This window comes from Mirounga leonina, unplaced genomic scaffold, assembly GCF_011800145.1.
Source record: "Mirounga leonina isolate KUSES-001 unplaced genomic scaffold, KU_Mleo_1.0 Mir_91, whole genome shotgun sequence".
Lineage (NCBI taxonomy): Eukaryota > Metazoa > Chordata > Mammalia > Carnivora > Phocidae > Mirounga > Mirounga leonina.
This window is the reverse complement of record NW_023270839.1, coordinates 41,372,151-41,386,809: the sequence shown is the minus strand read 5'-3', so window position 1 is coordinate 41,386,809 and position 14,659 is coordinate 41,372,151. Positions and strand designations below refer to the sequence as shown.

Sequence of the window (14,659 nt, the reverse complement as noted above, 5' to 3'; positions counted from 1 at the left end):
CCTGCCCACGAGCCCCATGACTCTGCCTGGCATACCTTTTGCCTGCCCCGATGGCTTGGCCAACACCTACCCATCTCCAAGACTCAAGGGACACCTACACTGTGAGGCGCTTCTCCACCCCAACACCTCCTCCCCAGGCGGCCCTCCCTTGTGCCCGATGGCATGGGGGGGGGGGTGCGTCCTCCGTCAGGGCATATAACTGCCAGTTGTCTCCCTCCCCAACTGGGAGCAGCTCAGGCTCCTCCTCTATCCCCAGCGCCTGGCACAGCGCCGGGCACGTGGGGGCTGCTCTATAAATGGGATGGAGGGATGGATAGAGGGAAGGCAGGTGCTCGGTTAGGATTGAGCCTCTGACCTGCATCCATGCTGTGGTTCATCTGGTGGTCACTGGTCTCTCCATCTTCACTCAGGTAGCCAGGGGGTGGGGTTTCTGGGAATCAGAAGGAAGGCGGTTCATTAAACGGCCTCCACAGTTTGGCTCGGAGACCCTGCTGCACGCATCACACGTCCACGCCAGCGTCAGGTGCTGGAGGAACTCTGGGCCGCAGAGCAATGGCACTGGCTCCTGGATCCAGTGGTCCCCACGCCCTCCGACCCCCGGCTCCTCGGCTGGATGGCGACCACCTCTGTTCACGCGGCCCAGACTGACATGCCCGTTCCTAGAGCCTCTGCCAGGCTAACTGCTCCTCACCCTGGAAGGTCAGGTGTAAGCCCACCCCCCTCCAAGGAGGCCGTGGACTTGCCTCACCCTTGCCCATCTCTGTCCTCCCAAGGGCAGCTCCTTCATGCTGCCCTTTGGCTCTGCTATCTACCCCTGCTCGGACACCTTGTTCTTTGTCGTCCCTTTAGGCGACGTCCTGGCTTCCGCAGGGGGCTGCAAGTTCAATGACAGCAATAACTGTGATCTATTTCTCTGAATGACCCCAGACGGTGACTTAGCTCTCTAAGGTTTGCTCAGTGAACACAGTGACCTACCCCCAGGGACCAGCGCCACCTGTGAAGGGCCTGGAGAGGCTGGGTCCGTAAAGGGCGCTCTCTGAATGCTCTGCCCCTGCGCACAGGTCTGTGGTCAACCTCAAGCACGGGCGAATTCACTCAGGGTGAGAGGCTCATCCAGATCAGAGCACTCTCGGAAAGACAGGCGGCAGCATTCCTGCCACTGGGACCAGCCCAAGTGCCGCCGAGCAGTTTTCCTGGACGCCCCACTGCTGGTGATTCACACATTATTTGCATGTAAATGAGGGGCTTCTAAAAGCATTTGCACTCTGACGGCTGAGCCCACTTTCTCCCCCCGTGCAGGAAAAACTCCACGCGGGCCTCAGCTCCCACCCCGGCTGCAGCCCACCCCCCAACCAGGCTTACTTACTTAGGGGCCGGTTCTCCGCACTGGCTGCCCGGCCCTTGGCTCCCCCACGGCTCTGCAGGCCCCCAGACCGTCGGGGGATCCTGCCCAAACTCCAGCCTCGGCCGCGAGGGCGGTGAGAGAAACACAGCGCTGCAATTTCCGCTTCCAAAATAAATGACTGCACCGAGCCCGGGCGGAAGGGTCACGCCGCCGCTCCTCCGTGCCAAGAAAAGCATCATTAGTGAGCGGGGAGCCAAGGCCACGGGTCCTCTCCCAACGGGGGTGCGGTTCTGAGTCAGGGGCCCTCGGGCCAGCGCTGTGTGCGGAGGGGGGACGGGCCCGAGGGGGGCCAGGAGAGCCGCGGGGGGACCGGTGTCGGGGCCTCCCGGAGGCCTGCACGCCCGCCCCCCCCCCCGCCCCCCGCGCCTACCTGGAATATTGCTCTGGGGCTCGATGCCCGCGGGGAAGTTAGTGTTCTCGGGGATGGAATGGCTGTAGTCGTCCAGCGGGGGGAACTCGGCCGGGATCTCTGTGTGGCGTGGGACCAGCACAGGAGGTAGAACTGTCCAGAAGAGCAGAGGCGGGTCAGTGTCAAGGCTGGGCTGGCACCCAAGCCCTCCAAGCGCCGCCGGCCCGCATGCGGGGCGGCCCCCCCCCCCCCCCCCCCCCCGCACACCCCCAGCCCCGGGAAGGGGAAGGAGAGGACGGGCAGGTAGCTGCGGAGCCCGGGACAGGCGGCGCCTACCTGGGGTCTCTACCCTCTGGTAGTGGTAGGGATTCACGCAGACCTCGTCCTTCTTCATGTTGAAGGCGAACTCACACAGCTCCATGGCCCGCAGCTCATGGTGGCTGTGTAGGTCGGGCCATCGCCACAGGCGGCAGTAGATGACATGGGGGAGCCCCTTGCGATGGGACACCTGCAGGCGGCCATCCAGGGACCTGTCCGGACGGGGGAGGGGTGGAGAGGAACAAGGCAGCGGATTTGGCTTGGGTTCTCCCCGAGACGGGCGAGCTTGCAGGCACAGCCTCAGCGAGCCCTCGCCCCACCCCTCGTTTCTCTGAGCCGCACAGGGCCTGGGCATCAGAGAATCCTGTTAGGGCTGGCAGGGGTCCCAGGAGAGGATCACAGCGGCCCACCAAGGAAGGCCGAGGGCCTCCCCGGGCTGGCAGTGTAGACCCTGACTGCACCAGGCCCTGGGGTGAGTTCTCCAGCCCTCCACCCTCCATATGAAGGGAATGGCACTTGACTCATGCTCTGAGCAGGCCCACGGGCAGAGGGGCTCAGGGCTGAGCAAGGAAATGAGTTCCTGGGGTATGTGCGTGCGTGAGGACCACAGTGATGCTGTGAAGTGACAAAGCGCAGTCGCATCTATCCCCTCCCAACACTCAGCCCCCCCCCCCGCCATGAGAAAACAGGAAGAACCTCTCTCCCTTTTTGTTGGTATTTGTGACAAGGCAGGGAGGGAAAGAGGGCAACTGAAGGGCTTGTAAATGGTAAGAGCCTACAGTGCCAACCTCGTAGGAATCTCTTTCAGGCGGAGGGTGGCACCCAGGTATCACCATCCACAGCGCGCCCCTAGCTAGAGCCAAGGCCTGAGGGCTGATGCTGGAGCTGAGTAGGAACAGAGCTTTCAACTCTACACCAGGCTGAGTTCTGCAACTGTCCCCAGCCTGGCTGGACCAAACACCACAGCCAAGGACAGGGCCCTGTTCCTGGGCAAACAATGTCTTCTGTGGTGACCTGGCGCCCCCACCTCTCAGGCCAGGCCAAAGTGTGGTCCCTGACCAGCAGCACAGGGCCACGGAAGTTTGTTAAAAAGGAAGAGTCTCCGAGGCTTCCCCAACCTACTAAGTCAGAATCTTCCTCTTTATAAACCCCCCAGGTGATGTGCATGACAAGAAAAGCAGAGGGGTGGTACCGGGCCTGACCCCTGGGAGCTCAGGAGTGGCAGGCGTACTCTCAGCCAAGAGTAAGACAGGGAGGTGGGAGGCTTATGAAGACGACGTCCAGTGTCAGACAGGTGAGGAGATCCTGTGCACACAGTTCTTTATTTAACAAATCTTTTATGAGCTCCTACTATGTGTGGCACAAGGGACACAGTGGGGAGGGAAGAGATGTCATAGTCAAACAGACCAAGAGTGGTCCCTGCTCCCATGGAGCTTCCAGTCCAACGGACAAGACCAATATTAATAAAATCATCATCACAAACTATGCAAGTATTCTGAAGGAAAAGTGCAGGGAGCCACGTGACCCCGGGGACCTTGCTTTACTGAAGGGCTGGACAGGGTGCATCTGAGGTGGTGTTGGTTGGCCTGAGAGTCTAAAGGACAAGTAAGAACTAACCAGGCAAAGGCGCATAGGAGAAGGGCATTCCACATAGGGGGAAGGTCATGTGCAAAGGCCCTGTGAATGGTGGAAAATATGGTAAGGAAGAAGAACAGAAGGAAGGCCAGAGTGACTGGGGAGGAGAGAGGGAGAAAACTGGGTATGAGATGAGGGAGGGGAGCGGGCAGGGCTGACTCTGCAGGGCCTTGGGAGCCATGATAAAAGGTTCTGCCTTTTTCCTAAAAGCCATAGGGAATCCCTGAGACGTTCAGCTGAGTGTGTGCACATGTGTGCGTGCGCGAGACGGCCCCCGTGAGAATCTCGGCAGCCCGGCCAAGACCGGGGACCGTAGGGGTGGACAGCGAGCGGAGGTGCACACGAACACGGAGGTACACAAGGGCAGGACGACTCTGCCTACAAGAAGGCCCAGGTTAGGATCCCACCGGTCAGTGGGTGCCACTTTTCCCTTAATAGCTGGGTGGGGCAAGTGGAGAAGCATTTGCAAGCTCTCCCTCCCCTCAGCCCCCACCCAGGAGGGCACCCATCCGCCTGAACAAACAGAACTGATAGGCCCTCTGTGTGGGAGGGCCTAGCCAGATGCAGCCAGAAGCACCAACAGAAGAAAAAGAAACAAATCCAGTCAAACTCTCTAAGGCCCTGGCCTGAGAATGGGGAAGGGACAAAGGTCAGAGCAAGACTTAGTTACAGGGATTGACAGGGAGCTGCTGACGAAGGGCCTCTCAAAGGATGTAATTACTTCCCTCCCGTGGGGCCCCGAACCAAGGAACCCCTCCAGCCAAAAAACAGTAATTACCAGGCAGGGCAAGAGAGGACAGCCTAGGACTCGCCCTCCCCACCTCCCCACCCCCCCACCCACCCCACCCCCGCCCCAGGCAGAGGAGGAGGACTACAGGATATGGAGTCATTCGGCCTGGGGTCAACAAGGGGTTCTCCTCTCCCAGCTAGGAGACCCTGGGCAAGTCATGAGGTCTCTGGGACCCTCAGCTCCTTCATCTGGAAAATGCAAACATCTCCCGCCCCGCCCCCCCACCCCCACCCCCAGCTCAGTGCCCACTGGAAGCGCTTTGTGAAGCACCACCCAGCGAGCGTTTTTACTCCACATGACAGCAGTCCTGGGTCAATGGGGTCAGTTATGGGGCTGAGGAAGAGAGAAAGGGAGGGTGGGAAGGCATGAGTGGGGACAGGATTACTCAGCTGCTCCCATTCTCTTGCAAAGCCACCCAGTGCCTGCAGATGAGGACCGCAGCCACAGTCACTCTTCAGTGTTTGAAGAAAGCCACAGCTGAGAGCCAGCTGGACACTGTGGTGGTCTCTTTAGGGGGAGGCCCTGGAGAAAGGCTCAGGTGGGCAATGAGGGAGGGCTGGGGCCATGGAGGGGGCCCCTCACCGCCCTGCACCTGGCTGATCGAAGGGGGTGACCTTCTTGTTTTAAAAATAACAATAATGGAGGGCAAGAGTGGGGGTGGTGGAGCACAACACAAGGGAAGGGTCTCAGTTTCCACGGGGCAGACGGCCCAAGAGAGTGAGTATAAGGCCGAGCTCCTGACAACTCTGTACCAGGCTGGAGCCTTTAGGAAGGGAAGGGGGGAGGGGACAGGATGCTCTGGGCGCTCCTGATGAGGAGGGACCCTCACACACCGCCCCAACATTGGAAACCCCCAGAACCAGGACACTCGAGCCGGACCTCACTCCACAGAGATTGGAGTGGACCCAGGACCTCACACCTGCTCAGACACCTGCGAGGGGGTAAAGGACATGGAGTGGGCAGACATGGGACGGCCACGCAGACGTGCAGCTCTGACACGATACAGGTGACGGGGCCAAGGTCTGCGCGTGGGGTGGGCTGTGATGGGGTCACTACGGGTTTCTGCAGGTGAGGGATGGGAAGGGACATCGAGGTGGCAGAGGAGGACAGGTGTATTGTATCTGTAGGTTAAGAACTTCAGTTTGCCAATTCCTCATCCATTCCTTTCTGCATTTCATGGGCTGTGTCCTCTCGAGGATAAAGTGCTTGGCTGTCTCCCCGAAGAATTATGGCACAGAAGGTTCCAGGCAGAGAGGATGGTAGGGGGAGAAAGGAGGAAAGAGAGTAAAGGGGAGGGGATATGGGAGTGGGTAGAAGGTAGTGGAGGGAAGAAAGAGAGGAGAAAGGGAGGGGTGAGGAACAGATGAAGGCGGAGGGAGGGGAGGAGGGAGGGGAGGAGGGAGGGAAAGAAATGTCCTTCCATCAAATACAACAAACTGAAAGGATGCGTCTATCTCTGTCCTGCCCAAGATAACAAGTAGGAGAAGTGCACAGACAAACATGGAAAGGTGGCCAAATGGGAACAAACTTCAGAGTGGACTGAGCAGAAACCAAACCATCTATCAAAGGAAGCCAACAAAAGTGATTCCATTTGTGCCTCAGAACCTGGGAAAGACTCAGGAATTGGAGGCACCATGCACTTCTCAAGATGAGACCGAAAATTGGAGGATGGGTTGAAAGTCTATGGAAGAGACAGTCAGATCAGCTCTCCTCCCTGAGCCCCTCAAACAGGACCTCCCCCGTCCTGAGACAGGTCTGCTCTCTGCAGAAAATGAGCCGGAGAGCAGGGCTCTGGATGGAACCACGAGGGCACAGCTAGGGTCAGGCGAGGGCTGGAAACAGGATGTCGTGAACCATCTCTTGCTCACTCAGTACCCAGGACAGTGACCCGCAGGCACGTGCCCCCCACCCCCACCCACTGGAGAAATTAAACAGCCCAGCCCATAAGACACGCGGTACTGACATTTGGGGAACCCCCAGCAAAAGGGCCCTGTTCCTGCCAGCTCACCCTGCAGGGAGGCTCACCTGCCAATGCCAAACACAGAGCATTCAATCTGCTTTTTACGGCTTCACTTGTAAATATGAATGCACAGCCAGAATCCTCAGCCATTTAAAGAAAGCCTCTAGCGGAAGGCACAGGGACAGAAATAAGTCGGGGAGAAAAAGGAAGTCTCAGACAATGCAAGGAGCAGAGAAACTTTCAAACAAAATGAAACAAAAACTACTCTCAGGGAGACAAGATATTGCAATCCTAAAACTGGAACATTTACAAACTATTATAAAAAAAAACACTTAAAGGGGCGCCTGGGTGGCTCAGTTGGTTAAGCGTGTTACTCCTGATTTCGGCTCAGGTCATGATCTCATAGGTTGTGGGATCCAGCCCCCTGTCTGATGGGTTTCTCACTCTCCCTTTGCCCCTCCCCCCCACCCCGCCCTCTCTCTCCACTTCTCAAAAACAAAAACCCAGAAAAACCTCTTGGAAATAAAATAATAATAATACATAGATAATATATAATAAGTTAAAAATTCTAGAGAGACCGGAGGTTTTCAACTATATACATGATCTATCAATTAAGTTTTTAAAAATCAAGGGAAGCCCAGTAACCAAGGCAGTGTGGTAACGGCAAAACCACTGAGAAACATACCAATGGAGCCTAACGGAGCCCAGAAATAGTCACGTGTATAAGGACAGCTGATGTTCAACAAAGGACCAAAGACAGTTTAGTAGAGAGAGGATTGTCTGTTCAACAGTGCCAGGACAACCGGATATCCATATGCAAGACAAATGACGTTCAACCTACACCTTGCACCCTATACAAAAATTAATGGAAATGGGTCCTAATACAGAGCCTGAAACTACAACTACAGGAAGGAATCTTTGTGGCCTTGGGCTGGGAACACGTGGCTGAGATACCGCGACATCAGAAACACATTCTGCTAAACAAGAAAGTTGGCCAACTGGACTTTCATCAAAATGTAAGCTCCTCGTCTTTGAGTAACATCGTTGAGAGAATAAAAAGCCACAGGTTGGGAGAAAATATCTGCAAAGCCTCCATCTGATAAAGGACCTGCTTCTGGAATATATCAAGAACCCCGAAAACTCAATATTAAGAAAACAAACAACCCAACTATAAAAACAAAAACAAAAAAACAGGTAAAGGGTTTGAACAGACGTGCCACAAAAAGATATAAAAATGGTAAATGAGGCACATGAAGTGATGCTCGACACCACTAGTCATTAGGGACGTGCACATTGAAACCACGATGAGACACCACTTCATAATTGCTCGGACGGCTACAATTAAGGACCGTGCCACACTCTGGTGAGGGCAGGGAGCGCCTCAAACTTCAGACGTTGCTGGTGGGCACATGTAATAGTGTAACTACTTCGGAAAAACAGTTTGGGAGTTCAAAACCTAAACCTCCCAGATGATCCACCCATTCCACTAGGTGCTTCCCCAAGAGCAGTGAAAGCATCTGTCCATTAGAAGACTTGTGTATGAACGTTCATAGCAGCTTTACCAGTAATAGCCCCGAACTGGAAATTACCCCATTTCTCAACAGGTGAATGGACAACTGGGATATATCCACGCAAAGGAACACTACTCAGCAGTAAAAACGAATGACCTATCGATAGACACAACATGGACGAATCTAAAAACAGTTACGCCGAGAGAAGGAAGTCAGACAGGATTCTGTTTCTGTCACATTACGGAGTAACTTAAAGGAAAAAGGCAAACACCTCTAGAGTGGCAGAAAGCAGATCAGTGGCTGCCTGGGGGTGGGGTGAAGGATTGGCGGGGGGCAGATTAGGAGTTAGAGGCTATGTAGACTATTTCCACAGCCTGGGTGGCTTCGCGGGTGTAGACAGATGGCAACATTTCTCAAACTGTTCACTTTAAATAGCAGTTTGTTGTATGTTGATTACACCATTATTAAAAAAAAAAAAAAAAAAAGGCAAGAGCTTTGGGGCTTTGGACTCGGATAAACCTGGATTCAAAGACTGACCGTGCTCGAGAACTGTATAAACTTCATCAAATTGCCTCAGGTCTTGGTCTTCATTTTTTACCATCTGAAATGTAAGCCCCTTCATTCGATTGCTGGAAAGACCCGTGGATCCTCGGTGCAGAAAGCCTTTGGCAGAGTTAGAAACAGTCAATGTGTCCTACTGTCAACTATTATTTATGGCTCATTATTTCCTCCATCACCGGGACAGCGCCTGGCAAAGCAGGGTGCACAGAAACACCAGCCCCCTCCCAAGGCTTGTGAGGACAGTACAGCAGTATGTCCAAGACGCCAGGCTCCTCGCCTGGATCACACAGCAGTCTGCATCGGGCTGCCGCTAGAGACTAGCCTTCTTGGCTGCCAGGCTGGGCCCCGATGGCAGGGAGGCGGTCACGCTCTCCAGCCCACGAGCACGTGACCACCAGCCTGGCTTGGCAGGATTTTCCAGAAGTCATCTGGTCCATGCCCCTGCTTCGGGGCCATTCACCACTTCTCGTGCATCGGCAGCTACTCCTCTTGGTTCAGAGTCTGGGCTGCCCGGAGCCAGCCCTGGCGATGTTCCTTCTCCCTCATTCCCTCCCTCCGTCCCACTCGAAATCCTCACCGATGCTTACCACAGTCGGAATAGGGAATCAGGAGTTTCAGCCGCTGGATCTAATTTAGCTGATGTGTCCAGTACACACCCTCCTAAGCTCACAGGGCACCGGGCCCATGTGAAGTAAACCCAATAAATAGGTCTTAATTCTGAGCCGATGTTACCATGAACATGCTCTGTTGCAGAAGAGGGTCTATTTATGGCCTGCTCTGCTCCCTGACCCAGCCCTTCCTTGTAGCCCAAAACCAGTGGCTGGGGCTGACAGCACAGTCCCAGGAACAGGCTTCTGGGCCTCCTCCCCGTTTATGATGGAGATCTCTTCCCACACCCAGTGGCTTCCTGATGAGAGACCTCCAAGTCTTTCTGCAGCAACCCTCTCCAGCTCCTCTGACAGAGATTTAATCCTTAAATATATTCTTCACCAACCGAACCATTTCCTGTGGCAGGAAATTAGGTTTCCTCCCATTGGCTCCAAGTGGGACCCGTGAAGTGTCCCAAAATGGTGGCGGGAGCCACAGCCAAGGATGTGGACATGCCAGAGCCCAGAGCCGACAGTAAGGTAGAGCTGGCCAGAGCGCTCCCGGGCGACGGGGTGGGGCTGGGCCCACCGCCTGCCACAGGCCATTCACATCCTCCATTACCAGTGATCTGTGACCGACAGCCATCTGGGGGCCAGCATGAAGTACCGGAGGATTTGGACACGGGGGTCCAGCAGAAGACTGGGAGCAGAGCATGTAGGTTCCAGAAACACGCCAAGATCTATTCAGCATGAGCCATGAGCCAGTGAAGTAAACGTGAGAATACAAAATATGGCAACACTCCAGCCTACCCTGCCTCCACCTAGCTCAGAACTGAAGGGGCTTGTCCAAGTCCTATAACTGCGCAAGGCGGGCCTGGGATTCAAACCCAGGCCAGCACTGAGAAGTAGAGAGAAGGGAGGGTAAACAGGGCTTTTTCTGCTGTCCCACGCTGCATGCCTATCGGGGAAACAGACCTCTTACCAACCAGCAAGTACTGACCGAACACCTCCCACAGGCCAGGCAGGAGCCGAAGAAGTGAATAAAAAGGAAATTCGTTAACGCTATCCTATTTTGGTCGAAACCGATTTTATTTAACACACACACAATACTGACCTTTCTAGCTCCTTTCAGAGATAAGCTCTCTTTCTTGACTTGCCTACTGAGTAGAGATAGTAACACAAGTGACAGAAGTTACTACTACTAGTACATGCCAGGCATCGTGTTGGTCTCTCGATGACTGTGGCAGGTTGAATTCGTCACCTTCTCTGCATGCTTGCCCTTAGCTGGATGGCTCCCCTGCTTCTCCTAATATGGGTATAGTGTACTTCCTAGGCTTTTGACTTCAGGCTAGGCTACGGACTAGCTATGGCCCAGGGAACGTGAGCAAAAAGGTCAAGAGTCACTGTGTGTTTCTGCTTATCCTCTTGCACCTCACTTCGAGAAGAGCTTCCCCCAGAGAAGCTGCTGCCCCTCCACCTGGGCCCAGGATCTAACACAGGGGGAGCAGAATATGCCAAACCAGCACCAGGCGTCAAGCCCAGGTGAGCCACAGAAGCCCGAGTCAGCACCAAAATGGCTGTTTTAAGCTGCTGAGCTTTTGGAGTGTTTGTTACTCATCACTAGCTGACTGATACACCACCACGGGTCTTCCAGATAAACCTGCAAGTATCATTATTATCACATCCTGATATCACACTGACAAGGTTTCCCAAATTTGCTGAGGCCCCTGGGTTAATATAAAGTGAAGTCAGATGATATGATGCTCTTCTCCTTAACTCTAAATGGGGCATCACGGCTACTTCCTGACCTTGAAGAGGACACAGAGATAAGACTTAACCATTTCAGAAGGACTTAGTTTTTGCTTGTGGAGGAACACCTACCTACAGGCTTTCAGAGTTGATTTGTATTAAACGGGAACTTACCACATTTTCTCAACTACTGCTCATTTTTTGAAGTGGTTCAACTAGCACATTAACCCAAAACCCAAACCTTTGGCATCCACTTTACCTCAATTTATTCTCTACCTTTATGTTTCCCCCCTAATATCTGCTATATCTTAGTGTAAGAGAAAGGGGTTATTTCCCATCTTGGGGTTACCAGTTAATACCACAAACCCACACCCACACTTCCCTGAACACAGATGCTGCAGCTGATAGGTCCGGTCCGTGTGCTCTGAATGTGGGCTGCATTCCCCTCCCAAGCTGTGGGATGAGGCCTCACCTCCCTCCCTTGGACAACGATCAAGCCAGCCACTATCTATGGGTCCACTCATGTGCAATAAAACTTTCACACAACACTTTATTGAGCTTTGCAGTCTATGTGGGTTTTCTTTTTGTTTTGTTTTCCTGGTACAAAATAAAAGCAAGGCTTGCTTGAGTAACTTCAGGTTTGGGTTAGGTGCTCACTCAGCAGACCATCTAAGAAGGCAGAAAAAATTCTGAGACTTCACAAGGCGCCAAGCACTGGTTCCATTCAGGCTTTGGGCCAGAGTGGTCTGCCTGACAGCCCTCACTCTCTGCTGCCCCTTACCGTGCCAACATCAGAACGTGCCTTCCTCCCTTCCGTACCACGGATGGCCCAGGAATGATGTGATAGAGTAGCAAACGTGGAAAGCCCAGAAAACACTCCTGCTGAGAGGGTCAACGGATCTGGGGGTTCACCCAGGATCCATTCCCTTTGGTAAACACAGCTAAAACCAAAGCATCCTTTGCTCTGGGCAGAATTTCTGCCTGGCCGGGAGCAGGGGGGCCAGGCAGAGGGGGGTTTGTGCCCAGTCTCCTGGCTGTGGGGGACAAACCACAGAGGCCTGACATTCAGGGAACAAAGTGTCCTGGGTCAGCTGAAGCTCTGGTTAAGTCAATGTCTGCTGGAAAACCCACTGTGGAGAACTACCCACGGCGGGGGCTTGAGAGTAATCTTGTCCAGTCCCTTCCTCTGGTGGCTGAGGAAACAGAATGATGGATTGAGCACCTCCAGGCCACCCAGCATATGAACACAGAGTGAGGAGGTAGCTCCCCCCAAGCAGGGTTTCCCTGGAGCCAGGCTCCCCCCTTATGTGCTGATGAAGTCCGTAACATGTACGAGTCTGCTTTCCTGCCTTGGGAATCCCAGTGCGCTGAAATGTGGTCTTTTTGTTGTACTGCATCTGAAGGGGCCCGACGGTCTCCCTTTCCGGGAGGACTCACGTTCAAACACGGGACTGAGCCATGGCTGACTCTGGGGAAGGACGTAGGCTCCACCTCTTGTCCTACTGCTACAACTTGCGGACGCTTGAAATTACACAAACATAAAAAAGTTACAAACAAACAAAATCGAGCTGTCCACTGAATACATTGTTACCAGACACTTGCAAAGTTGTCTTGGGTGGTTGGAGTTTAAAGGGAAAAAAAAACCCAAAACATTTCCGACATCAGCCTGTTCTTGTCATTTGGTGCCAAGAAGGAAGCTGGTGAAGTGTGTGCTGGGGTAGGTTCTGGATAACTGAGGTTTCGTTATGAGCTCTGCCACAGGGACCACACGCTCTCGCCCAGTTTCATGTGTTCTCAGCAAGTTCTCAGCAAGTCCCCTCCCTTCCCCCAGAAAGTAGAAGACCATTTTTTAATGTTCCAGTTTAGATTGGCCTGGGAGGAGCTCAATGCAGGATTTCACAACCCTTCATACCACTTCCACCAAGAACAACTCAATTTCCATCAGAACTTGCAAATGGATAATGGCTGGTGCTTCAGGCTGCCAAATTTGGTGACAGCCCCATAAAGGCCCAGGCCCAGGCCCCCTGTGCCTCCTCCTCTTTACTCCTCTGCCCCATATGTAGGGGCCCCCCTCTCCCTGCTAGCCTTCTGGGGCAGGCTGCTCAGGTCCAGGACGAGGACCCCAGACAGATGAGCCCTGAGAGTGAGCCCTAGAGGTTGAAAGAGCCTCCTGGGCAGACCCTCAAGGGAGGAACACCTCATCCTGCGTCTGCAAGGGGCTGGACCTGATGGGAAACACATGAAGATCATGGGGGACCTCAGGGCTTCCTTCCTCCCCAGGGGCCAGGTTGCATACTTCCTGGGGAAAAAAACCAGAAGGCTGGTGTGTGGAGAAAGCTCAGCTTAATTATGATCATCTGTAAAGCACACATAGACCAAGAACTTTTCCACATGCGGCTATAAAGCGAGCCCCACTGCTGATCAACCTCAGCTCTGATTCTTTGGAGAGAGAGAGAGAGAGAGAGAGAGTGTGTGTGTGTGTGTGCGTGTGTCAGGGGGCGGGACTGTTCTCTGTACCTGTAGGGTATTTGGCAGCATTCGTGGCCTCTGCCCGTAGATGCCACTCCCAATCCCAACTGTGATAACCAATAGTGTCTCCAGACATTGCCCCATGCCCCCTTGGGGGCAAATTCACTCCCCTGGGTCCCTGGAGAACCTGTGGGTTAAGGAAGTTCTCCAGCACAGGTCAGGGGTGAGGGACAGAAGCAATCTTTACCTCCGAGCAGGTGTCTCCCTGCTACTTCTTCCTCATTATCTCACTGGATACAGGGGTCCTGTGTGGTGGGGTATCCTCACTCTTACTTTACAGGTAAAAGATTCATGTGATGTTGGGGGGCTTGCCCAGAGCAGCAAAAAGCAGTGCCTGGCCTTGAATCTGGGTGTCACACCCCAAACCCAGTTCCCCATGATCTCAAAACGCAGTGTTCACTGTATTAGAATTGTCAGATTCTCCTTGGGCCCTCGTCAGACAACTGTCCTTGTCCCCTCCCTTCCCCCATGCAAAGAAAGCCGTTAAATCTCAGAGGAGGAGGAGGAGGAGGAGGTTGCTTTTGAAATCTTTCTATTTAACAGCTTTGGTGTTTGAAAACTTTTTTTTTTTTTTTCTTCCAAGCACCAGCTTGATGGGGGCTGCTTTTCCTTGAGTATCAGCAGGATCAGAGAGACTTTAGGTCATAGATGGAAGACACCAGAGATCAGGGTTGGTCTCTGGTTACTGGAAGAAGTGGAAAGAAGAGTTCCCAAGCTTCACAGAAGTTTCTGGATGGCCATTTCACTCTGCCAGTTAACATTCACTCAGAGTAGAATTAAGCCTGAAGATCATTTGTTTATTTTTAAAGAGATCACTCAGGATACTCAGAGCCCTTAGCACTGTTTTGATGGGCTTACGGCAAAAAGCACACTTCAGCCCAGCTTTTAGTACAACACCCACCCCCAAAGCTCACCTCATAAAATACAGGGAGCTTGAACCGGAATCCTAAATCCAGGTGTGTTTAGAAACCTCTTCCTCATTCTACTGGGCGCTCCTGGCCTCGGGCCTCCTAGAGCCCTGCTGTGCCGCAGAGCCGTTCACATGACCAACACTTAGAGGCTCGGTTTCCAAACTGCTTTTGGGAAATGGATGGATTTGTATTTTCAATTCAGGGGAAAACAAAATAAAATGCCAGGCTATACCCACAAGGCAGAAGCAACCAGAACAGAAAGGATTCCTTCGCTCTGACAATGGGATGCTCTAGGTGGGGAAACAAAAATGAGCAGTTAGGGAAAGAAATGTTTTTACTAGTCTCAAAAGTCTA

At 53.4% G+C, this 14,659-nt stretch overlaps 1 protein-coding gene across 2 annotated transcripts in view; it reads right to left on the bottom strand.

Annotated features, from left to right (window-relative positions):
• SMAD3 (SMAD family member 3) overlaps window positions 1–14,659 on the bottom strand; it is a 112,372-nt gene that overhangs the window by 19,686 nt on the left and 78,027 nt on the right. Inside the window, exons 2-5 of one of the 2 annotated variants that reach the window (XM_034994478.1) lie at window positions 2,091–2,284; window positions 1,776–1,907; window positions 1,367–1,495; window positions 356–430 (exon numbers count right to left, since the gene is read on the bottom strand). In XM_034994478.1, the coding sequence (XP_034850369.1) occupies window positions 356–430; window positions 1,367–1,495; window positions 1,776–1,907; window positions 2,091–2,284 (530 nt within the window). The remainder of the gene's footprint in view (window positions 1–355; window positions 431–1,366; window positions 1,496–1,775; window positions 1,908–2,090; window positions 2,285–14,659) is intronic. The other variant, XM_034994479.1, reaches the window with a different exon arrangement.